The sequence below is a fragment of the Heteronotia binoei genome, chromosome 1 (genome assembly GCF_032191835.1).
Source record: "Heteronotia binoei isolate CCM8104 ecotype False Entrance Well chromosome 1, APGP_CSIRO_Hbin_v1, whole genome shotgun sequence".
NCBI classification, from domain to species: Eukaryota; Metazoa; Chordata; class Lepidosauria; order Squamata; family Gekkonidae; genus Heteronotia; species Heteronotia binoei.
The window spans coordinates 154817198-154841606 of record NC_083223.1 but is presented as its reverse complement, the minus strand read 5'-3'; the positions used below and the strand labels follow the sequence as shown (position 1 = coordinate 154841606).

Below are 24409 nucleotides of genomic sequence, written 5' to 3'. Positions count from 1 at the left end.
CAATTCTATGATTCTATGTAGATCTATCCAGCTTCCAACAGTGGCTTCTGGGAAGACTACAAACAAGATATGAAGGCAACAGCCCCAGCCTGCTGTTTGCTTTCCTCACAACTAGTATTCAGAGGCAGACTTCCTCCCACTCTGGAAGTTCTAGCTGCTACCATGGCTAACAGCTATTGATGGACCCATCCTATAAATCTGTCTAATCTCCTTCTAAAATCATCTAAGCCCACAGACTTTACAACATCTTGTGATTGTAAACTTCATTATGTATCATATGAAAAAAATAATTCTTTGTCTGTCCTGGATCTCTCTCTGTGTGCAAGTCTGTATGCATGCCATGCTAAAAATATTTCATTATTCCCCTAGAAAAGGTGAAGACTCCTATATGTATACTTTCCATGTGTATGCATGAACAGAGGCTCTCCCTCCGCATCCACTAAAAATCTTTGTTCAGACCCCACCCCATCCACCAGCTTGTGATATTTTACCAGGCTTCCAGGCCTATCTTCGTGGTCTAGGGACTAGAAACTTGTTAATTTTTAGAAATTATGATTACGTGGATGCTTAGACATATTAAGACCAGTTCTGTGTTTGTGTAAGGTAATCTAGTCAGATGCTATCTATGTAGGCCTTAGACCAAGGGTGGCCAATGCAGTTCGGAAGCCATATGCAGCTCTTTCACACATATTGTGCATTTCCCAGAGGTCAAGGAGGAACTTAAAGCAGGCTGAGTCTCAAGTAAGCATGCTTAGCATCAGGACCCCAGTCAGCCTCTGAAGGCTGACCCCTAGGTAGGCGACTACTTCCACCATGTGTGACATGGAGAAGGAGGGGGAAATAGACAAGATCAAACTCTTCTCCTCCACCACAGAGGTTGCTCGGAGACCTAGAGTGGGGAAAGAGAGCACAAGAGCAGAGGGAGCTACTGGAAAGAGGAATGAAATTAAAGAGGGCTGTGCAGGGTTCCCCCTTAGTTTCATAGCGTTTGTAGGAGCTGTATTTACTAACCTTTGTGTCAAAACAAAGCATCTGACTAGGAGCTGTATTTACTAACCTTTGTGTCAAAACAAAGCATCTGACTAGATTACCTTTGCATAATGATGCAAACAATGGTCAGTAATTTATATGGTACATGTTTGTTTTCTTCTTACACTGGTGCCAAAAAATAATTCCCTAACCTTTATCTATGCTCGTCTTATGGAGACTATTATCCCCAGCCTTTTTTTTTTTTAAGTCTCCTCCTGGCATGGTTGTGTTGTAAAGTGCATACATATGTATTTTATCTTTATGTGCAAAGAAAGTATTAAGAGTTTGAATAAAGATCTGTGTGTGGTATTTGTTCATGTCTTGCAACTCTCAAAGATCTAACGTTTACTCTGTGTGGCTCTTACATTAAGCAAGTCTGACCACCCCTGCCTTAGACCATGATAGTGAAAGGAAGTTAGAAAAAAGCCAGCACAGACTCCAGTGAGATTTGAATCCAGATCCCCTCTCCCATCCTTTCTTCCATAAGATTCCAGAATAGTGGTCAGGAGACATGACTCATAAGGCAATGCTTTGCCAATTTGAGGGCCTCAAGGGAAAAGATATCAGCTGCTTATGGCAGGGTGAGTCCACATCCTGGGCTGCTACCTTCCTGGAAGTGCTTTATATTTCTTATCTTATCAACCAATCTTTTGTTGCTCCTTGTAATTCCTATTTTTAAAAAGGAAAGCTAAAGTTGAGAGATTGGTCTTTGTTCACAAGCTGCTAGGTGATACCCAGAATCAAATGAGATCTGAATCCAGATATCCCATTTCATTTCAAAACTTCATTCACTGTGATTAATTTATCAAGGCATCACTGAAGGAGCCTTCAGTGGCTGCAATCTCTGATGGCATTTTAACATGGCACTAAGAAGGTCTTGTACCTAAAAGTGACATTGTAGCTTAATTTTACATCCCTGAATGCAAAAGAAGTAGATAATATGACTAAAAGGGCTATACACTATATAACGTATATTTAATATCACATAGGGCTTTACTAAAGCAATAAGAACCTGCTATTCTGTCTGCATCTGTCAGTTCCACATAAAAATACCTAACCAGCCTGAGGAGAAAAGAATCAAAATTTCTAAATGATGGAATATCAAATAATGAACATATTTTATGTTAAACAACAGTGATTGATTCCACTGGAGATCATTAATACATCAACAAATATCCTTACTACCTTTGTTTCTTCTTTTTTGTCTTCTGCCACAAATATAAGCTGCTTATTGATCTCCTCTATGCTGACTAATGTTCGGGTTTTAATAAAATACTGGAATGAGACTGCTTCCACATATTCCTGAAGTCCTGTTTGAAATGAAAAGAAATAAAACGATTATTGCACTGATTCATAATAAAAGACACAGCAATTATTCCTTAATGTATCTGTTTTTCTTATAACCCAGCTCTGGAGTTTCCAACTGGATCTTGACAATAAGATTGGGGAATGGATGACAATGTTAAACATCTCCCACCCACCGCTGCATTGATCCCAAACAGCAAAAGGAGAACAGGACTGTGCACACAGGCAATGTAGTGCTGTACTTTCATCTGTAGCAGTGAGAATACTAATGTTTCAAATCCCAGCTTCAAATGGTTGGGATCAAGATGTGAGATTACAACAGTCTCTGTGTTGGACTATGGCCTTTATTCATAACTCTTTTGGTTTGTATATGCATTATATATAAATGTGTGTAAATTTTAACATACTGACATCAGGCATCCTTCTGTGGCTTTAAATGATTTTAAAATATTTTTTTCTGAAACCCAAGGAACTCTAAGAATTTTAGTTCTGTGTCTGGCTCAATAACATAGATCCAGGTGGGTAGCCATGGTGGTCTGAGCAACAGAATAAAGTTAGAGTCCAGCGGCATCTTTAAGACCACTGGACTCTAACTTTATTCTATGGCTCATTAACAGAAAATTTTCAGCACAAAATGATAGCAGATTTTTTGCAAAGAAAATTGACATGTTTAAAACTGTTCCATTCTAATAGCATATAACTATGACCTCACATAGTAAAACTTATTCCTCCATATTTAAGGTGATGAAAGGTGCTGGATGACAGTTCCATAGAAATCAAAGGAATATTGTTCCATAAAATAGCTTGGTTAAGACATAATGCAAAACCACGGTTTTATTTAATCATGAAACCAGGATTTGGTCTACAGACAACCATTAAAAACCTGGTTTGCCTCAACAAATGCTGACTTGAGACCCAAAATAAATGTGATGGCCTGGAGTTCCATTCCTTGGCTACCAATGCCATTTTACAAGCACTTGTAGTTCTTTAAAAATTGCTGAGAGGCCCAGTTCTGGATTTGGCAAATGATGCGGCAGCCCCAGAAGCTCATCTTCCCCCTGGGCCTTTTCAAATGCTGAAACAGTTGGGAGGGGGGGGGGGTCCTGTTTCTGCACCAGAAAAGCCACAAAGGGGGTCAGGAGCTCCTGGAGCCACCACACATCTGATCTGGATCGAGGCCTCACAGCAATTTTTAAAAACAACTACTTGTACAATGGTCTCGTGGTCATGGGATGGACCCATGGCTTCTGTCATATTTGGTGCTGAGGCTCACTCTGTGATAGGGCTAGGGCTAGGCCAAAAAGAATACACTACTCCTACTCTGCTCAGCTAGAGGATGTGCACCAGTAAAGTCTACACAGTCTGGGCCTTACATATAATTAGCAATACTCCTATACATTCATGACTTTTACAGAAACGGGGACTACAAGTGGCAGAAGTGGTCTTTTCCATGGTGTCATCTATACTTTGAAAATATTCCTATTAGAAACACATTTAGTTAACTTTCTGCTGGTATTTCAATTTCATGTTAAAACCTAGCTGTTCCAAGATAGCAAAACTATCTGTTTGTGACAGCTGAAAGCAGATTTAATGTTTTTAATGAATTTAAGCTACCTTCAGTTGCCAGTATTAGGTTAGTAGTTGTCATTCATGCTGGCATAGGGTGGGGCTACTACAGCCATACCTTGATAAAAAGAATGTCTTGAAGAAGAATTAAGCATGATTTGTGGGACAATCAAACTACAGAACATGTGGTACTGAGGATAGATTATCACTTTCAAAAGAACAGGGAGCTTGTCATATAAATATATAGATATAGATATTGTGTGGCTCATAGATTACCAACTCTCTTCTGGATCCCTGCACACAGTGAACAAAGTTAGTTAATCCTTTCTCTTTTGTAAGTAAGGTCTTCATTATCTCAAACTTGGTATATAGGCCAGAGTCATACCTTCCAAACCCAGAAGGAAAAGAGACTGACAGATCACTTAAAATGTTTTTGCAGCCCCAAACAGGGAACTTCTGGATGCATCCCAATGACCAGCAGATATCTAATTGTGAACCTTACCCCCATGCAGACTGATTGACACAGAATGAGACCAGGTACATAATCAGACATTTTTCTACAGATCTGGGAGTAACCCAGGTTTCCAGAAAAATGAAAAAGCAAAAGAAGTCTGAATTTTAGATTAAACCACCAAGATCTCACAATGCTACACTGCCTGCCCATTGTCTGAGCCAGCTGGGCTGAGCCAGTGGCACTGTGGATGGGCACGTGATCCAACACTACTACCACCACTCTGCACTGCCAGCACTGCAGACAGTTGGGATGGGTAGACCAGAAACTGTTGTCATGGCATGAGCCAATTCAGCTGAGGCAGTGGCATTACAAGGGCGAAAGGGGCACAGAAGCTGTCACCACTGTCCCTTTCTACTGCTGGCAATGCAGGTGGGCAGGTATGGATGCATTGGATGTACCCAATGCAGGTGGGTACTGTCCCTTTCTACTGCTGGCAATGCAGGTGGGCAGGTATGGATGCATAGGAGCCACCACTGCCCCCCAACCACCACAGAAGAATGGCTAGCAAGCGGAAGGGGGAGGGATGGGATTACCCTGCTCCACAAATCCCCACTTGTCATAGTGTATTTTCTTTGTAGGAAACAAATGCTTAATATGAAATACATTACTTTTAATGTTCTTTTCTGCAAAAAGTAGCTTGAAACGCAATGTTTAACTGAAATAAAACTTTGACATAAGGTGTTTTAAATAAACAGTTACAATGATACTTAAATATGTTATATTGAAACAGAAGGGCATCCAACACTTGCAGCAAGTAATCCCAAAGGTTTAAAAAAAAAATCCATCCTGTTCTGCTATTCCATCAAACAATACATTACACTTTCTATTCTATTTGGGGCTGTATCCAAAATGGAATTAATTATGGATCATGTTGCCAATAATAGATTAGTTTATATGGTTGCTTTTCAGCAATTTATTTTGTTCTCCCTAAGCAAACACTGCAAAATGCAATTAGAAAATCCATGTTTATCTGTCAAGACTTCCTCACATATTTAGACAGACCAGAGCAGTAAAGTTTCAGAAGGTAGCCATGTTAGTCCACAATAGAGCAGATTTGATTTCCATAGCACCTGAGAGACCAACAAGATTTTGGGGGTAAAAGCTTTTGAGAATCATCAAATACATGAAAGCTCATACCCCACCACTAATTGTGTTAGTCTTTAAGGTGCTACTGGACTCTTATTCTTTTCTATAAGCACATTGTTTGCCTTCTTCTGAATCAGAAACTATACACAAAATATTCAGTCAACATCAATTGTTGACATATCCAATAAAAATTCTACACTTACTTCATCTTCACTAATGGCGAATTAATTGGAGATGGATGGTGGGCGAGGTTTTAAATTAAGGAGCCAATAGACGTTTAATTAAATTATTGTTAGCTAAAGAGTTATAGGTGATTTTGGGAGAGGGATTCAAATTAAATAACTAGGGGTCATTGGTAGTTGGCTAGTGGAAGGTGAATTGCTGCTGGCAACAATAGGGCTGAAGGGAATAGGAATAGGTTTTGCATACTGCCGGTTGAGGAGCTGGTTCCCACCTGCAGGAGATGGCTGGCCCGGGGATTTCAGTGCTCCTGGGGAGGGGAAGGTATGATGGTGGGAGCAGGCAGGCCTATAGGGGAAGGAGATCGAGACATAGCAGTGCTCGACCGCCTTCCTGCCTGCGTCCCATCCCGATGGTGACAGGTAGTGGGGCCAGGCGATCTTACCCACCTCCGGCACTGGTGTTATGTAATGCCAGGTCCATTAATAACAAGACCACTGTCCTCCGGGATTTCTTACTGGAACAGGAGGCGGACCTGGCATGCGTGACCGAGACCTGGGTGCGCGATGGGAAGACCGTAGCTCTCTCTCAAGTGGCGCCCCCAGGATACTCGGTCTTTCACCAGTCCCGGACTAGTGGGCGGGGGGGAGGAGTGGCACTTCTCATACGAGAGGTTTACTCCTTTAGGGCCCTCCCGGCCCCGGAGATCAGGGGTGTTGAATGTGTCGGCCTGATGTGGGACGTTGGGGAGGGGTTGGCGATCTGGCTGGTGTACCGTCCGCCTAACGCACCGGCCGGCGCCTTATCATCCCTGGTGGAGGCCGCGGCGGGCTGGGCATTGGAGTACCCAAGGCTGTTGGTCTTGGGTGACTTCAATGTTCATGCCGATGACGCGGCCTCCAGTCAGGCGATGGACCTGGTGTCATCCATGGCGACACTGGGACTCTCCCAAGTTGTCACAACGCCCACTCATCAGGCTGGGCACATGTTAGACCTGGTCTTCGCGGCGGGAGTTCTAGTGAACGATATTACTGCCAGAGCAGTGCCATGGTCGGATCACTATGCCCTTAAGGCTCATGTGGGTGTGCCACCCCAAACCTGTTTAGGCGGAGAGCGTATTTTAGCTCGCCCGCGGAGCCTGATGGACCCGGAACGGTTCCTGACGGCCCTGCGGGATCCCGGGCCCCCTGGCGATTCCTTGGATGGTCTGGTGGAGTCTTGGAATGACAGACTCTCCAGAGCTATCGAAGAAATCGCACCTAGGCGTCCTCTGCGCCCCCGTTTGAAGTCGACACCCTGGTATAACCAGGGGTTGCGACAATTAAAACGGGAACTCAGACGACTAGAGAGGCAATGGCGGCGTACTCGAGACGAAGCGACTCGAACATCTTATAGAGAGATTATGAAGTCCTATGAGGTGGCAATCAAAACCGCAAAGAGAACATACTTTGCGGCCGAGATTGCGTCCGCAACATCGCGCCCGGCACAACTATTTAATATAATTCGGAGCCTAACAACACTGCCGCAGGGCAGACCAAATTGTAAAGAATTGGAGATTGGCTGTGAGGCTTTTGCGAATTTCTTTGCGGACAAGATCGCGTCGCTCCGCCTCGACCTCCCTGCCACATTGGAGGCAGTTAGCGAAACCGAGGCTCCGGGCCTGTCTTCGGATTATGTTCTGGATGGTTTCAGCCCTCTCAGCTTGGAGGAAGTTGACAGGATCCTCTTATCTGCACGCCCAACAACCTGTAAATTGGACCCGTGCCCCTCCTGGCTTATTAAATCCTGCCAGAGGGAGCTTAGATATCCTGTACGGGATATCATAAATAGATCCCTCACGGAGGGGCAATTTCCAACACAGCTTAAAGAGGCGGTGGTCCGTCCCCTCTTGAAAAAAACATCATTAGACCCGGCCCAATTGGCACACTATCGGCCGGTCTCGAATCTGCCCTTTTTGGGCAAACTTATCGAGAGGGCAGTGGCGATGCAGCTACAGACTTTCCTGGATGACGCTTCCGTCCTTGATCCCCTTCAGTCCGGCTTCCGCCCGGGCCATGGTACGGAGACGGTGCTGGTCGCCCTAGTAGATGACCTGCAACGGCATCTGGATCGGGGCGGCTCGGCGGTACTGATGTTGTTGGACCTATCGGCAGCGTTCGATACGGTCGACCATCGGTTGCTGGCCCGCCGCCTCGCCGACGTGGGGATTCAGGGGTTAGCCTTGCAATGGCTTTCCTCTTTCCTTGAAGGTCGAGGACAGAGGGTCGCTATTGGGGATGAGCTGTCCCGTAGGCACACGCTCGATTGCGGGGTGCCGCAGGGTGCGGTTCTTTCCCCGATGTTATTTAACATCTATATGCGTCCCCTCGCCCAGATTGCCCGAAGGTACGGGCTGGGTTGTCACCAGTATGCTGATGACACCCAGCTTTATCTGCTTATGGACAACCGGCCGGTCTGCGCCTCACAAAATCTGGACCGGGCACTACAGGCTGTGGCTGGGTGGCTCAAGCAGAGCGGGCTGAGGCTAAATCCGGCGAAGACAGAGGTCCTTTGCTTGGGTCGTCGGGGTCTGGGAAGGGAAATACCCCTTCCGGTTTTTGACGGTGCGCCGCTGATTGCGATGCATAGAGTCAGGAGCCTGGGGGTACTTCTGGAGCCTTCCTTAACAATGGAGGCCCAGATAGCAGCCACTGCCAAGTCCGCATTTTTCTATCTTAGGCGGGCAAGGCAGTTGGCTCCCTTCCTGGAGCGCGACGATCTAGCAACGGTGATCCATGCTACGGTCACCTCGAGGTTGGACTACTGCAATGCCCTCTACATGGGGCTGCCCCTGTGCCGAACCCGGAAATTGCAGCTGGTGCAGAACGCCGCTGCCCGGTTGTTATTAGGGCTCCCAAGGTGGGAGCACATTCAGCCGGGACTTCGGGCTCTGCACTGGCTGCCAATATGTTACCGAGTCCGGTACAAGGTGCTGGTTATTACCTTTAAAGCCCTATATGGCCTTGGACCAGCCTACTTGAGGGACCGTCTCTTCCCACACGTTCCCCAGCGAGCACTAAGATCAGGAACCCAAAACCTCCTGGTTGTTCCCGGGCCAAAGGAAGCCCGTTTGAAAGTTACAAGGGATAGGGCCTTCTCCGTAATGGCTCCATCTTGGTGGAACCAGCTGCCGGAAGAGGTAAGGGCCCTGCGGGACCTTACCCAATTCCGCAGGGCCTGTAAGACATCCCTCTTCCGGCTGGCCCGCAACTAATCGGCACTGAGCATTGAACACCGAATACTGAACATGGAACACTGAACTTGAAACTGATGAGTGTAGCTTTAGAACCACTGTATGATTTAATGTTCATGTATATTACAAATGTTTAGATTTTTAACTATAAATTATGAAATGTTAATTTTAATGTTTAATTTTATATTTTATGTTAGTTTTATATGTTGTAAGCCGCCCTGAGCCACCTAGTGGGAAGGGCGGGATATAAATCTTAAAATAAATAAATAAATAAATAAATACATTTTTTCTTTCACCACAGTAATTGAGAAAACCATTTTTTTCTAATGATTTTACATTGTCCCCAGAACTGATTTCTATTTGTTGGGCCCAATACTTTAAACCAGAGGTGTCAAACTCATTTGTTATCTGACATAAATATCACTTTGTTGGGCCAGGCCATGCATGTCATAAAATGTATCCAATCAATCAATCAATCAAATCAATCAATCAAAAGCCTCTATTGGCATATATCAGATTATAAAACAGATAAACAGCTACAGAAATAATAAAATAGTCATATGCAGCTATACATTGGACAATTGATCCTTGATTACCAGACTCAAGAATAAAGCAACCTTTTCCGTTATTTCAGATGACAAATAATTCAGAAGACGGCAAACCTTTACGACGACTGAGCAGCCTGTTATATTGAACAGAATTGGATCTAGAAACCTAAGGCGTATAGTATCATATAAGGACAATAAAGAAGAATATGGGACAATGAGTCAACTTGTTTTAAATTACATATACATAGTCTTAATGAAAGTGGGATTTTTTTATATCTACCATAGGTAACTGCTGATGGGATTGTATTGCATCTAGCAAGGGTAAATGCTCTATGCAATTTTGGAACATGGAGAGTTGATAAATAAGAAGGCAGATGACCAATAGTTGGGGAAATTCCAAAATTCAGAGGGGAGCAAGATTTGTTCGCTGCACTCATTGGTTTTTGTAATTCATTATCTAAAATTCTGTGTTTAATTACATAGTATGCATTTGTAAGAGGAAGCATGTAAAGAGAATCCATAGACAAACCTAAGGTGATTATTTTTCTCTCTATACAGGAAACCCATTTGGACAAGGAGGATTCAGACAGCATTTGATATAAATAACTCCCACAGTTGGCAGAATAGGGCACACGTAGCCAATATTTGATTGATATAAGACATGCTCTAGTTTCTAACATATTGAGGCCTGTTTCTAGACAAAGAGTGGCATATGAAACACAGCATGGTAGGCCCATGATTTTCCTAGCAAATTTGGACTGAACTCTTTCGATATCAGACTCAAAGGCACTAATCCAAGTTGGAATGCCATACAATAACTGCGGGATTACTTTGGCCTTATAGATTTTTAAAGCCATGGAACAAACTGGTTGCCTCTATTAAAAAAAAACCAGGATGCAGTAATGGCTGCTAAGTTAACTGCAGATTTACAGTGACATGATCAGGACATATTGTAACTAAAATGGAGACCTAGGTATTTAAAATGCTTGATCTGTTCTATTTCTTTCCCATAGAATAGCTATTTGTGGATTTTACAAGACTTAGCAAAAACCAGAATCTTAAGATTTTTCGTAATTCAGACGCAGTTTGTTTTCTTGAAAAAAACTGAGACATCTATTCAACAGTTGTCTAAGCCCAACCCTCGTACGAGAAAGGAGTACTGTGGCATCCACGTATAGCAAAATGGGTACGCGTGTAGAGCCCAATTTGGGGGGGGGGGGTGGCAGTCTACTTCTGTTAGTACAGGAGCCAAATCTTTGAGAAATAGATTGAATAAAAAAAGAGCAAGTATGCATCCTTGTTTAACTCCTTTATTGAAGGGAATTTTAGGTGTCAGTTCCCCAGTAGTTGAAGTTTTGATTTCGCGAGTGGTGGAGGGATGCAGAGTTATGATTAGTTTGAGAAGTGTCTTATCAATGCCCAGTTGATGGAGATTAATCCATAGTCGCTCTCTATCTACAGAGTCGAATGCTCCCTTAAGGTCCAAAAAAGCTGCATAAAGTTTGGAATTCCCAGGGGTAGTATATTTGTCAGCCAGGTGTGCTAGAGTGATACAATGATCTACAGTAGATTTACCCTTACTAAACCCAATTTGTTCACGGCCTCTCTGCTGGGACATCCAAGAAGTTAATTTAGTTAATAGATGCTTGGCGTATAGTTTGCCTATAATGGAAAGAAGGCTGATTGATCATTCTGGATCTAATTTTAAGAGCTCTGGGGGAATCAAATCAGGGCCGGGAGCTTTCCCAGTTTTCAGTTGGTTGATTGATTCTATTACTTTGTCTGGTGTCACAGGTGGCCAAGTTGGTAAGTCCTTATCATAAAAATCAAATGGCTTAATGTTACAATCTTGGTTTTGCTGAAACAAGTCAGAGAAATAGTGAAACCATGAACATGATGGAATCACAGACATAGGGAGAGGTCCCACACAATCAGATCCTGAGGTTATAGCCCAGAACTTCTTAGAATTGTTTAGAATAGTGGCTTTGGTATAGTTGATCCCACTGATGGTGCAAATACTCTAATTTTTTTCTTTGTCATGCTCTCCCTTAGCTGTTTTTTTACGTGGAAGTACTCTAAAAGAAAAGAGGGGTTGTTAGAGATTCAGAATTGGCTATAGATATTACGTAATTGAGTTTTTAATACTCTGCAGTCTTCAGTGAACCAAGAGTTAATGCCCCTATTGCTCTTCTTTGTGGAATGATTAAGTTTTATACTGAGTGACTGAGAAAAATAAGAAATCAGAGTTACTGAGAAGCCATTCAAGACAGCTATCTATGAGACATCAAAGACACTTTTGTAACTACCAACTCCCACCTCAGTGTGCATTCTGTAGGGCACCATTTGCAGTCTGTACCACTCATTACTCCTGTAATTGGGTCTATGGGACACGTTATGCTGGTCGTTCGCGCTCCTCTCTGTGTATTTTTCCTTTGGACGGACGTCTCCTCTTCTGGATCAGGTGAATACTACCTGCTTGAATTCCTCTATTGATAACCTCTATTTTTCTTAGACTCTTATGTGTATGAGTTTATACAGCATATGTGTGTGTGCATATACATCCTTTTGACATATATTTTAAGTAAACACTATAAAAGATACAAACGTGTTGTCTATTCTTGGCTGAAAACCTGAACTCCGTATTATTGAAAGCAAAGATCTTCGCTCCTAATTCGCTCTACCAAGTCTCTTAGCTAATTTCCCATTAAAAGTAAGAGACTTAAAAGCACTGCGTGTAACAACTGGTCTATCAAGGTCAGTATCATCTACTCCGACTGGAAGCAGCTCTCTACATGGAGGAAAAAAATAATATGTGGGTAAATTGCACAAGAATATTGTGTGCAAAATCCCTAATAATTACTACATTAGTTTCTTCAACAGTCTCATCGGAAAACTTTGTTTCCTCTTTTGGAATTTTATCTCCACTCTCAGAAACAACAAAGAGATAAATTTGCTTAATTTTTCAGCTACATCCTGTTCTTGCAGCATTTAGTTTTCTAACTTGTGTTTAGCAATCCAATGATCTTTTTTACAGAAATCTTCCCCTTCCCAATTTCCTTTTCTTGCAGTCTTTTTGCAAGGACACATTAATGCTTTTATTATGCTGTCAGACTATTTCAGAGCTACAGCTGCATTGCTGTATTATTTACAGCAATATGCAAGAAATATATGTTTTTGCTGTATTAACTTTACCCCTTCCAAAAATCAATATGGGCTGGAAGTCTGCATTCCATGTGCTCTGACTCTTCCTTCCCCAAAACATTCTTTCTTCCTACTACTCAACACCTTTTCACCTGCCAGCCTGGTCTTCCCTCTCAGAATGTTTAACAATACAATCCTATGCAAAGTTATGCCTGACAAAGCTAACTAAACTCACTGGATTTAGTGAAATGATTTTGCATAGGATTGGATGATAAATATCTAATTTTGTTGTCACTTCACTTTTCTTGAATTTATCATTTGTAAAAATAGGATTTAGTCCTTAAGCAGTCTGTTCACAGCCTCTCAGAAGACATCTACAAGCACAGACAATATGCACCGAGAAACAGCTGAGACTTGACAGGCTTTGCAGTTCTAAATTCCAGAAGCATTGATATTTTAAACAAGACTGCATTAATGTTCTAAAACAAACCATAAGACTTAAAGAGATTTGCAGTACAATCTTAAACAGAGTAAGTCAGCTGAAGTTAATGTGACCTGCCCTGACCCCCCCTGTAGGAGAGGGTGGGATATAAGTCAAATAAATCAAATCAATCAATTAATGAGTTTAGAAGGATGTACTGTGTTTAGGATTGCAATGTAAGGCTGTAGTTCTATGCAAACTTATTAGGCAGTAGATAGGGCTTACTTCTAAGTAAAATATATTCCAGACAGAACTGTAAGAAAAAGCAAGAACTTGGGAGGGGGGCGTGGCTTCGGTGCGAATGGCGACTGAAGTGTGAGGCTCAAGCTTCTGACCTGATCCCCTCACCCTCCCTCATCAACACAGGTTTCCGCACTCTGCTTTTTATCGGATTATGGGAAAATCATCCCATAAAAAGAATAAGCCAACTTTAGCTAGTGCTCGGCTCCTCAAATCATTCCTAGATTCTAGCTCACAAGCAGATCGCTCCCTGACAAGGCCTCACGAAACAACAAAAATGGCGGATGATGCTGTCAGCTCACCTCCCTCAACGGACTTGCTTACAACGAAAGAGTTTCACAATACTCTGAGTTCATTCCAGTCAAAAATACTTGATAACATGGCAGCTATACTCAAACCGATCACAGATCAGATCAGCACTTTACAAATCACTCTGAAAGAAGCTACAGCCACAGCTAATTCGGCGCTAGAAACGGGCCTAGCGAATCAGGATGACATCCGCCATCTTCAAAGGCAAGAACGCTGGGCCACAGACAAAATCTTGGCACTTGACAATAAAGCGCGGGAGCGGCACGTTAAACTGAGAGGTTTTGAGGAACATGAGGAAGGTACCTCAGATCTTGCTAGTTTCTTAGCATCCTGGCTATCTACAGCTCTTCAGTTGGAAGACGGCATTGCCCCACATATCGTTCGTGCTTATAGGCTAGGCTCAGCTTTCTCCCCACGTTCCCGTGGCTCCCGGGATGTCATCATAGAACTAGCTGATATCCGTGTCAAAAAGAAGATTTCAGACACTGCCAGAAACCTGAATGGTCTAGCTTTTAAAGACAAGAAAATTCTTGCCTTCCCAGACTTGTCTGCAGACACTCTACAGAACAGACATTTCCTCAAGCCGATAGCCCAAAAACTGGCTGCAGCAAACATCCGCTATAGATGGTCGCCATCAGGCAGGCTCGTTATTCACCATCAAGGGAAAAATTGGACGGTTGAAGACCCTGAGGCTGGTTTATATTTACTTCAGTCACTCAACCTAAATGTACCGATGGAGCTGGATCGCAAGTCACAAAAGCGAAAATGGACTTTCGCATCACTGCCTAAAGACCGCAAGATCTCAGTTCGTTCTCCTGAGCCAACTTATGCTTCAGATCCTATGCAATCTCTACAATCCGCAAACTCTCTATAAACCTGTGTCACCTTATTATCTTTCTTTGAAGAAATGAATAATATGTTTCATGTTATCTGAGGGTGGGTGGGTGGTGTGGGTTTTGACTCTCCAGCTCCCCCCAAAATGGTGGGGATGTGTAGTGGAAGGGTACGAGGTCCCCTGTCTCGGGTGGTTCCCTGGGACCCGCAGGTTTTCCCCATATGTTTATTTCTGGTGGCATTGTTCACCTTACCTGCTAAGGGATCTGTCCTCCTGCACATGCCTTTCCATCTCGCATACAAACATAACTTGTTTGCAGGAGGAACAGAGAAAGGGGAAGGGGGGAGGGAACATGGTGCATTCATTGTTGTTACCTTCACTATAGTGTTAACTATGCTAGCTACTGTTCAACTTGTTACTTTGGTGTGCCATCTGCTGTTCAAGTAATGTCATTACATGGCTGTCTGTATGCTCTCTTTAAACTCCTTTTTCTTTTTAGCTCTTGTTTGTTTGACATGGCACTAATGCACTTTGATCGCTTTAGAGGTGGTATGTTTATGCTTTCATGCCCCATGGCTTTGTCTTTTGGATCATGGGTCCTTCCACCCTTGGGTTCACCGCATTTCTTTTTTAAAAGCCAGTCAAGTGGACATAAGTCACCGCAACACTTTGGCCCACCCCTCGTGATTTATAAACTTCTAGCACCCTGTCACGTAACCATCGCAGTCTTATTTCTGGGCATCGTTTTACTTATATTTGCATACTCATCATTTTACTGTGCTGCTATGGGGTCCTATGCAGCACTTTCTTGCCATAGACCTCATGCTCCACACCTACATTACCTTCTTCTTGTCTCTTATCCTCAATGGGAGATTTCTCCCACCATCTACTTACTTTGGTCTAAATGGCTCCAGATCTAAAGGTTCTTTCACTGAACTGTCGAGGGCTTAATAGCAAAATTAAATCTAGACGCATCCTCTCAAGCCTGAAGAAGCGGGCTCTAGATATTATTCTTTTGCAAGAGACGCACCTAAGAAATGACACTAATCTCTTATTTCACTCCGCTCACTTTCCCCTGACCTTTACCGCTCCTGGCTCCTCACATGCTAGAGGAGTCGCTATTCTATTCTCACGCTCAGTTCAATTCTCTTGTCTGGCCACTGAAAAGGATGATCGTGGTAGATTTCTATTTGTTAAAGGTAGGCTTAACGAAGAAGTCATAACCCTGGCTGCTGTTTACGCACCTAATTCGGGACAGCTGGACTTCATTCGCGAGGTTATGTCCAAACTAAGAGCTTTCCAGGAAGGCCCTCTAATTATCAGGGCTGACTTTAATTTCCTTATGGACACCCGGCTAGATAAAAAAACCAATCGCCTGCCTCCTCATCTCCTCCCCAGCCAGTGCCCCTCGCCCTCAGGTCTGCAAAAAATAAAAAATAATGTTGGATATGGGACTTACGGATTCCTGGAGGTTTCTTCATCAAAATGAACAAGACTTTACTTATTTCTCATCACAGCATCAAACCCACACACGCATCGATTATATCTTTATTTCCAACTCTCTTTGCAACACTCTTGTAGATGCTTCCATTGAATCGAAACTTTGGTCTGACCATGCGCCAGTTCTCTGCACTATAAGCAACTGAGCAATATGACCGTAGCTTTTCATGGAGACTTGACAATTATTTATTACTAGATAAGGAACTTTCCAACCAAATTGAATGCGAAATTAACGAATTTTTCAATCATAACCTTTCTGGTGACACACACCCCCAAACAGTCTGGGATGCTTGCAAAGCTGTCCTAAGAGGTAAGATTATTGCATTGACCGCGGCCCAGAGAAAGAAAAAGCAACATCTTATTACTGCCCTGACTGCGAAAATCAGAGATCTTGAATTTCAACACAAACGTACATGCAACAAAAAAGTTTATCAACACTTGCAAGAGGAAAGAAAGAGATTAGAAGCCTTAGAAACGCAAAAAATCAAACGCAATTTGCTATTTACTAAACAGGCATATTGCTATCGAAGCCCTAAATTTCACAGGCTCCTGGCATGGAAAGCCAAACAACAAGCTGCCAACCTGAATGTAAAAGGTCTCAGAGACTGCAAAGGTACTTTATGCACTTCTTCTAAATCTATTTTAGCTGCCTTTAGCCAATTTTACTCCTCTTTATACCAATCCAAAAACCCATCACCGGATCTAATCTCTAATTTCTTTCAATCTATCACTTCTCTTCCCACTTTGTCAGAAACTCACAGAAAGTACCTTGACCACCCCATTGATGAGCTGGAACTTGCTGCAGCCATCAAGTCATTGCGCACTAACAAATCTCCGGGTCTTGATGGCTTCACCTCTGAATTCTACAAAGCTTATAGTTCCTCACTATCCTCGTATTTATTAACTCTTTTTAATCATATTCTTGACTCTGGCTCTATCCCCCAGTCCTGGAGTCTGGCCAAGATTATTGTTTTGCATAAGAAAGAAAGAGATGAACTAGACCCCAAATCCCATCGACCGATATCACTCTTAAACACAGACTACAAGCTCTTTGCCAGCATTCTAACTAAGCGATTAAATAGTTTTATAGAAAAGTATATTGCCCCAGATCAGGCGGGTTTCATCCCTTGTCGTGATCTAACTGATGTCACTCAAAAAACATTGAACCTGATCTATCACTGTACATCCAAGGCCGTTCAAGATGCCTGTATTCTATCCATAGACATAGAAAAAGCCTTTGACTCGGTCGAACCTCTTTATTTGCACTCTTTGCTCGAAAGAATGGATTTTGGTCCTAAATTTCGCAATCTTATAGACTCTTTTTATTTCTCCCCTTCAGCGCTACTTCGGATTAACAATTTAAACTCAGCTATCTTCAACTTGTCTAGAGGCACTCGACAAGGGTGCCCTCTCTCACCCCTTTTATTTGCTCTTGCAATTGAGCCTCTTGCCATCAAAATCAGGATACTCGCATCCAGGGTGTCCCTGTGGAGACCGAAATTTTTAAGGTAAGTCTCTTCGCGGACGACATAACTTTGTATCTTACTAATCCCTCCTTGTCACTTCCAGCAATTCATTCTCACCTCTCTGAATTTGCCAATGCTTCAGGCCTTACCATAAACTTTGATAAATCTCTCTTGCATTCTATTACTCTATCCCCAGCCTCCATCTCCTTTATCAGAAAGCACTATCGCTATAAGTGGATTAACAAATCTTGGAAACACCTTGGCATTCACATCCCACTTGACTTTAATACTCTCCCAGCTGTCAATCAGGCGGAAATCTCCAAATCTATCAAGTCACTCCTAACCTACTCCGGCAAACAACAATTTTTCACCCTTTTGGAACGCATTTACTTAATTAAATCTTTGATCCTTCCCAAAATAGTGTTCTACTTACGCGCTGTCCCTCTGTGTGTCCCGGCCTCCTTGCTACATAAGTGGCAATCCCAAATGAATGAATTCATTTGGCAACATCGGAAACCAAGGCTCAACTTTGCATCGAGCAGACGGTCTATTTCAATGGGTGGACTGGGGATCCCAGATATTTTTAGATACCATGATGCTATTATTCTTTCTAACTTGGTGAAATATTATAGGTCCTCTTATGTGGCGGACTGGAAGTTGATCGAAAATTCTTATCTTAAGGCCCCTTCTTTTCAAGAAGAGCTCTGGAATGTTCCCAAACGAGTTAAATCTTCTCTTTCTCCAAATCCTTTTTTAGCTTCCTTATTGCAGGTTTGGCGTAAACATCATATTAAGATAGCTCCTCCAACCTCTCCCTTAACCACGTTTATTGGTCAGCACTGGTTTGCTCCGGGACTGGGTAAAAACTCATTTGTGAAATGGAGACGATTGGGGCTGACTCGCTTTGTCGATGTCCTTCTTAATGGGGTAGTAAAAGACAAAGGGACTCTGGAGGCTGACTCCGACCTTCAGCTCCCCTGGTTTGAGTATCTTCAACTTCGGCATTTACTTGACTCACATCTCTTTACACCTCCTTTACGCATTCACCTTACTGATTTTGAAAAGATTTTATTTTGTGACTCAATCCCGATCAAAGGATTGATATCAAAGATTTATAAAATACTACTCCGCCCCCTTAACGCAGTGCCACACTCTTACCAAGGTGCCTGGGTCCGAGACCTGCACATGGAGCTGACTGAGGAGCAGTGGCAGGCTATTTGGTGTTCTTCCATATACAAAACAAAAGCAATGAACGTTCAACTTCAAGCCTTAAAAGTCCTTACGCGATGGTACAGGACTCCAGTGCAGTTAGCACACTCATCCTCTATCTCGCCTCTCTGTTTTATTAAGAACTGTGGCCAGAAGGGCACATTTTTTCACTCTTGGTGGCTATGCCCAGTCATAAATAGCTTTTGGAGGCAAATCTACCAAGAAGTACTAGCTCTCACTTCACACTCTCCACGATTTATGCCTGAATACGCTCTTTTGAATCTTATAGGCACCTCAAACACTTCCGAACCTGTAGAGGAATTGATCTCGCATATGCTTGTGGCTGCTAAATTTGCAATAGCCCTAGTCTGGAAGCAGCAATCTCCTCCCTCACGACGGACTTGGTGGTTGAAATTGTGGGATTATTTTGTTTTAGATAAGCTTACTTATGATTTAGACCCCCATCGTTCTCAACAAATTGCCTCCCTGAGTTTTATAGAAAAATGGCGTCCCTTTATAGACAAAGTGTTAGCTGATAACAATATTCCTAGTAACTCATACCATGCTATACTGATGTCATGTCAATTGTTGTTGTAATTTTGCTCTAAAATGGCCTATGGTGTATGCACCTACTTCCCTGTTCTGTATTGGTACTTGGTGCACACTTACTGATTTGTTGATGTATTTGTACCATGTTTCTCAATTCAATAAAGCATTTTAAAAATTTAAATAAATAATTCTTTAAAAAAAAAGAAAGAACTTGGAACAAACACTTAATAGTCTGCTTGGCTATGAATTCTGTCTCCTCCCATTCTCTTTGCTGATGCACTACTCAGGGTACTGGGTACAGTAGAACCTGTTTCAACAGAAGAGACTGCATATAATGATCTCTGGAAATCTTCTTATCATTAGTATTCCACAATTTAACTAGCTTGGATCCAATGAGAACAGTTCTGCTTGCTCATGGGCATCTTCAGTTTTCACCAATTCCATTCCCTGCAACTGGAGTCCCCCATACTGGATCTAATGCTATTCTGGAAAGTTCCCCAACACTCAGAAACAGATTGCGGGGGGGCGTATTTTTGCACTAGGAAGAAAGAGATGTTAAAAACCTCATTCAGGTAGCAGATCTCCACTCTTGTTTCTCAGGAACCAAGCCATTATCTTGATATTTTTATATCCATCAAACACTGCCACTGTCCCACTACTAGAACAAGACAGACATTGCTTGCAACCATGCCTCTGCTTCAAATAAAACCTTTTTACACGTCTTCAGTTTTAAAGCCACATTATGCACATGCCTTTGGCATATATTTCATATATCTATAAAATTATGGCAAAGGGGCAGAAATGTTTCAACATTAAAACTCTTCACAAAAGGATAATATTATTAACAATGTGCAGAAGCAGCTATGCCTTTTTCTAAAATACTAGTTATTTCAGTATCTCTCTGTTTGCTTGTTTAATCATCCCTTGGGACAATCTGTACTGTTAAGAAACGTGTAGAAAACAGGCATCCACTTTTGTTATTGTTCTGTTATTATTACTATACTTGGTGTTTGAGCTCATACAAGCATCCTTTGGGGAAATGTTCTGCATGCCATTAGCACTATTCGTAATGAGGGAAAGCATGGAACTTCTTTAGTGCTCTGCCAGAATTGTTTTATCTTTAAGTCAAAAGAACAACGGCTTGGAGTAACCCCAAAGACATTTTTAAGAAGCAGCATCGGTGTGAAATTGCTGCTGGAGACGCTCTGCGTCCCTCTTTTTGGAAAACTGTGTAAAGAATCTATATAATTGAATCAATATGTAAGTATGATATATTTTTTCACTGGAAGAGGGTTGGTGGTGTCTGAATGTCCTTCTGATATTTTTGTTTAATATTTTCTTTTGTTAGTGGTCCCAGATCTGATGAAGACTGGAAAGAAACAAGTACTTAATCAGTTGGCTTGTCACCACACTACCTTGGGACTTGAATATACATGTTTTGGACATTTGGATTGATTTGTATATACTTCTTAGTAAATTGGTCACTAGCTTGCATTTTTTGTTGTGTTATCCATTATAGTGACCTCTCTCGGATTGTATGACCTTGGCAGCTATTTCAAAAAAACTACCTGGTGGTGAAGAAACCAAAGGTACCCTCCCACCATCACTGGGCAAGCAGACAAGTTAGACAGACAGCCATGAGTAAGCAGGACTATGAAAGTGAAAGGAAGTGAGGTTAGTGGGGAGGCCAATCAAAATGCCGCTGCTAGGTGAGCAAAGGAGGTAGAAAGGAAGAGAGGGTGGGTTTCCCTCTTCTGCAAGTTCCTTGTGGGTTCCACTTACTAACCCCTATGTACACATAGTTACTTGATGGTGGCTTACTTCTAGAAAAAAAATTTGTTATACATGTTTGTTAGCATCAATAATATTGTTCACATGGCTATGGCCTAGTGTAGAAAGAAGCTCTACTTATGAGTGGCTATAATCTGGATATGGGTTCCAGCAGCTCTGCATACCTGGTTCTCTGTGTATGTACATAATCATGGAACTTTCTTATATAGTCTTCTGCATATCACTGGCAAGGGGGGGGGGGGGGGAATGTCCCAAACAACTGAATCTTGATAACCCATACCTACCTCTCAAATGTTTATTGCCAACTCTTTACAGGGTAAATGTCTATTACGCATAAACCAAAATACAAAAGAAATTAACTGCAAACCTCATGCTGGACTACAAGATACGTATATACACTCAAGATTTCTCATTCATTAACAACTTAAGACTTTTCAGACAGGTACATTGAGCAACCATGGATGCTTACATAAAATTCTCCTGTCCCTGCAAGTTCCCTTTCTGGATCTAGTTAATGTTAGCAACCACCAAGAAGGACATATTAATTCAAGGATTCAACAACATATGTTACATAGAAAATGTTCCAGACAACTTCACTAAAACATAGCCCTGCTTTTATTTACGATATAAATAATAAGTTAACAAATCCAGTAGTTAATTAGGATCAAATTAACAATTCTTCCTTTGTGAAGAAAGACTGACTTCCACACGTCAAGTGAAGTAAAGCCAGGCCTTTTGAGCTGCACTCAATCCGAACTTTACTTGTAATGACTTATATTTTTCATACCTGGAGAGATGGCTCTGTGGAACTGGTACATATCCTCTCCCATCAATTCTTGCGCAACTTGTTTTATCTTCTGTCTCACTATATCTAATTTGGCTTCAGATTCCATTAATATTTCCTCCCCACTGGGAGCACTGTGATCACAGAACACAAGTTAAGTTACACAGTGGCAGTTGTTGGAATATCAAGATACAGGTGTAAGTCAATATACACATCATTTACAAAATGTTCTGAGCAAGTACTTATATATCTATGTATCCCTACGGCAAGTAAACAACATAAAGCACATGCTCAAATTCCATAAAGATTATTACCCCTTTACACTAACATAAGAGTGCAAGTGACTAACAGGTGATTCTAAACAATGTTTACGCAAGTGTATATGAACAATAGAAATCAGATGAATATATTAACTCAGAATAAAGTAACATAGTTTTAAGTATGCATCCATGACCATCACTGAAGAACATATCAGAATGACCACGTAACTTTAATCATTGTAACTAGTATATGGGCGACTCCAAAAGTGCTACCATACAGTTTTTCCATAGTGCCAAACCACATTAGTCCAATGTAGCATGTGAAAGACAATATGTTGTGGCATAAGATTTTTGTGGTTTACAGCCCACTTTAGTAGATGTAGATCATAAAATACATTCCAAAATAAATGTGTTCATTGCTAAGGTGAAATTGTTATCCTTCAATATATATAGTACATCAGTTTTGCCAAGCAACTGATAATAACTTCTACTATAATCACCACATTGTCTAACAATGCTTATAAGCAAGTCTAGCCAGCAGTACTGTTAAATATATATATATATATTATTTTTTAAACTCAGAGTCAGACCTAAATAACATAGGCATACAGATTTGTAAATTATAGCAAATAATATGACTAGTCTGAACCTGAAAAGGTCAGTTTGTATATTACATTTCTGCATTCTTTTTCTTGTATCTCATCCTACCTTGAAAAAAAACATTAAATGTATTTTTAAAAAAAAAAAATCTAAGAGGGCACAGAGAAGTAAAGACGACAATTTTCTTCCTTTTACCCACCCTCTTCACTTGCAAACTCAAGCATACACAATTTGGATGCAAATCCTCATCCATATCAGAATGCAAACCCAAGTTGATGAAGCTGGAGATGCACATCCAACATCTAAATAAATAAATGTGCAAACTAATCATGGGTAATTATAGAAAAAATATTAACAATTGTGCACTTTATTTTGGTGTGGTGCTTAAGTGCCCGAACTCTTATCTGGGAGAACTGGGTTCAATTCCCCACTCCTCCACTTGCAGCTGCTTGAATGGCCTTAGGTCAGCCATAGCTCTCGCAGAGTTGAAAGGGCATCTCTTGGGAGAGCTCTCTCAACCCCACCTACCTTACAGGGTGTCTGTTGTGGAAGAAAAACATAAAGGAGGTTGTGAGCTGCTCTGAGATTCGGAGTGGAGGGCAGGATATAAATCCAATGTCTTATTATTATTATTGCTACACTGTAATATATAATGAAATAATTATACAACTCATGGCCCAGTTGCTAACAGGCCACGGACCGGGGGTTGGGGTCCCCTGACCTAGGCAATCACAAAACTGTTCTGCCTCCATATCACTCTTGCTATATTAAAACAATAGTTGCACACCTTAGACAAAGAGGCAAAAGTGGAAAAAATTCAAGACCCTAAGTATTTGATGCCAGCTCCTAAATCTTGGCATTGTTTCCAATGCCTGCACACAATTGACAGACATCAAGATGTTGGTGCCAAAGGCTACAAAAAACTTTTCTGAGTCTACAAGCAATTTTCTACTAAAATACCAGTGATGTAACTGGCTAAGTATGACATCTAAAAGCTACCTAAATATAGAGCTATTTTTGAGCAGGAACGCACAGAAACACAGTTCCAGTTGGCTGGGCATCAGGGGGTGTGGCCTAATATGCAAGTGAGCTCCTGCTGGGCTTTTGGTGTCATGCCAGTTTGGCATAGTGGTTAAGCGTAGAGCCAGTTTGGCATAGTGGTTAAGTGCGCAGACTCTTATCTGGGAGAACCGGGTTTGACTCCCCACTCCTCCATTTGCACCTGCTGGAATGGCCTTGGGTTAGCCATAACTATTGCAGAAGTTATCCTTGAAAGGGCAGCTGCTGTGAGAGCCCTCTCAGCCCCACCCACCTCACAGGGTTCTGTTGTTGGGGGAGAAGATATAAAAGATTGTAAGCCGCTCTGAGTCAGATTCAGAGAGAAGGGCAGGGTATAAATCTGCAGTCTTCTTCTTCTGCAAAAAAGCCCTGCCTGGATATATTTAGAAACACAGCACAACTCATCACACCTATACATTCTTACTATGGGAAGGCAATAATAATAGCCTTTATATGCATAGGATGAGTTACAGTGAAAGTTATAACAATATTAAAATCTTCAGCAAAGTTAAATACTGGTTTAAAAAAAATTCTAAATGTGGCAGAATACAAAAGCTCTATTAGTAAAGCACAAGAAATATGGACATAATATGGTGATACTTCACATATTTCTGTACGAGCTTTCATTTGCCTATTGTTCCCAACACTGTCATCTGTAAAGCTATATTAGGAGCTACAGTTATAGTACATCAGTTTTGCCAAACAACTGATAATAACTTCTACTA

At 41.8% G+C, this 24409-nt stretch overlaps 1 protein-coding gene across 4 annotated transcripts in view; it reads right to left on the bottom strand.

Annotated features, from left to right (window-relative positions):
- TSNAX (translin associated factor X) overlaps positions 1 to 24409 on the bottom strand; it is a 32947-nt gene that overhangs the window by 5481 nt on the left and 3057 nt on the right. For 2 of the 4 annotated variants that reach the window (XM_060242891.1, XM_060242895.1), the window contains exons 4-5: positions 21769 to 21899; positions 2215 to 2339 (exon numbers count right to left, since the gene is read on the bottom strand). In XM_060242891.1, the coding sequence (XP_060098874.1) occupies positions 2215 to 2339; positions 21769 to 21899 (256 nt within the window). Of the gene's footprint in view, positions 1 to 2211; positions 2340 to 21768; positions 21900 to 24409 lie in introns of all 4 variants that reach the window. The other 2 variants (XM_060242889.1, XM_060242892.1) reach the window with 1 other exon arrangement.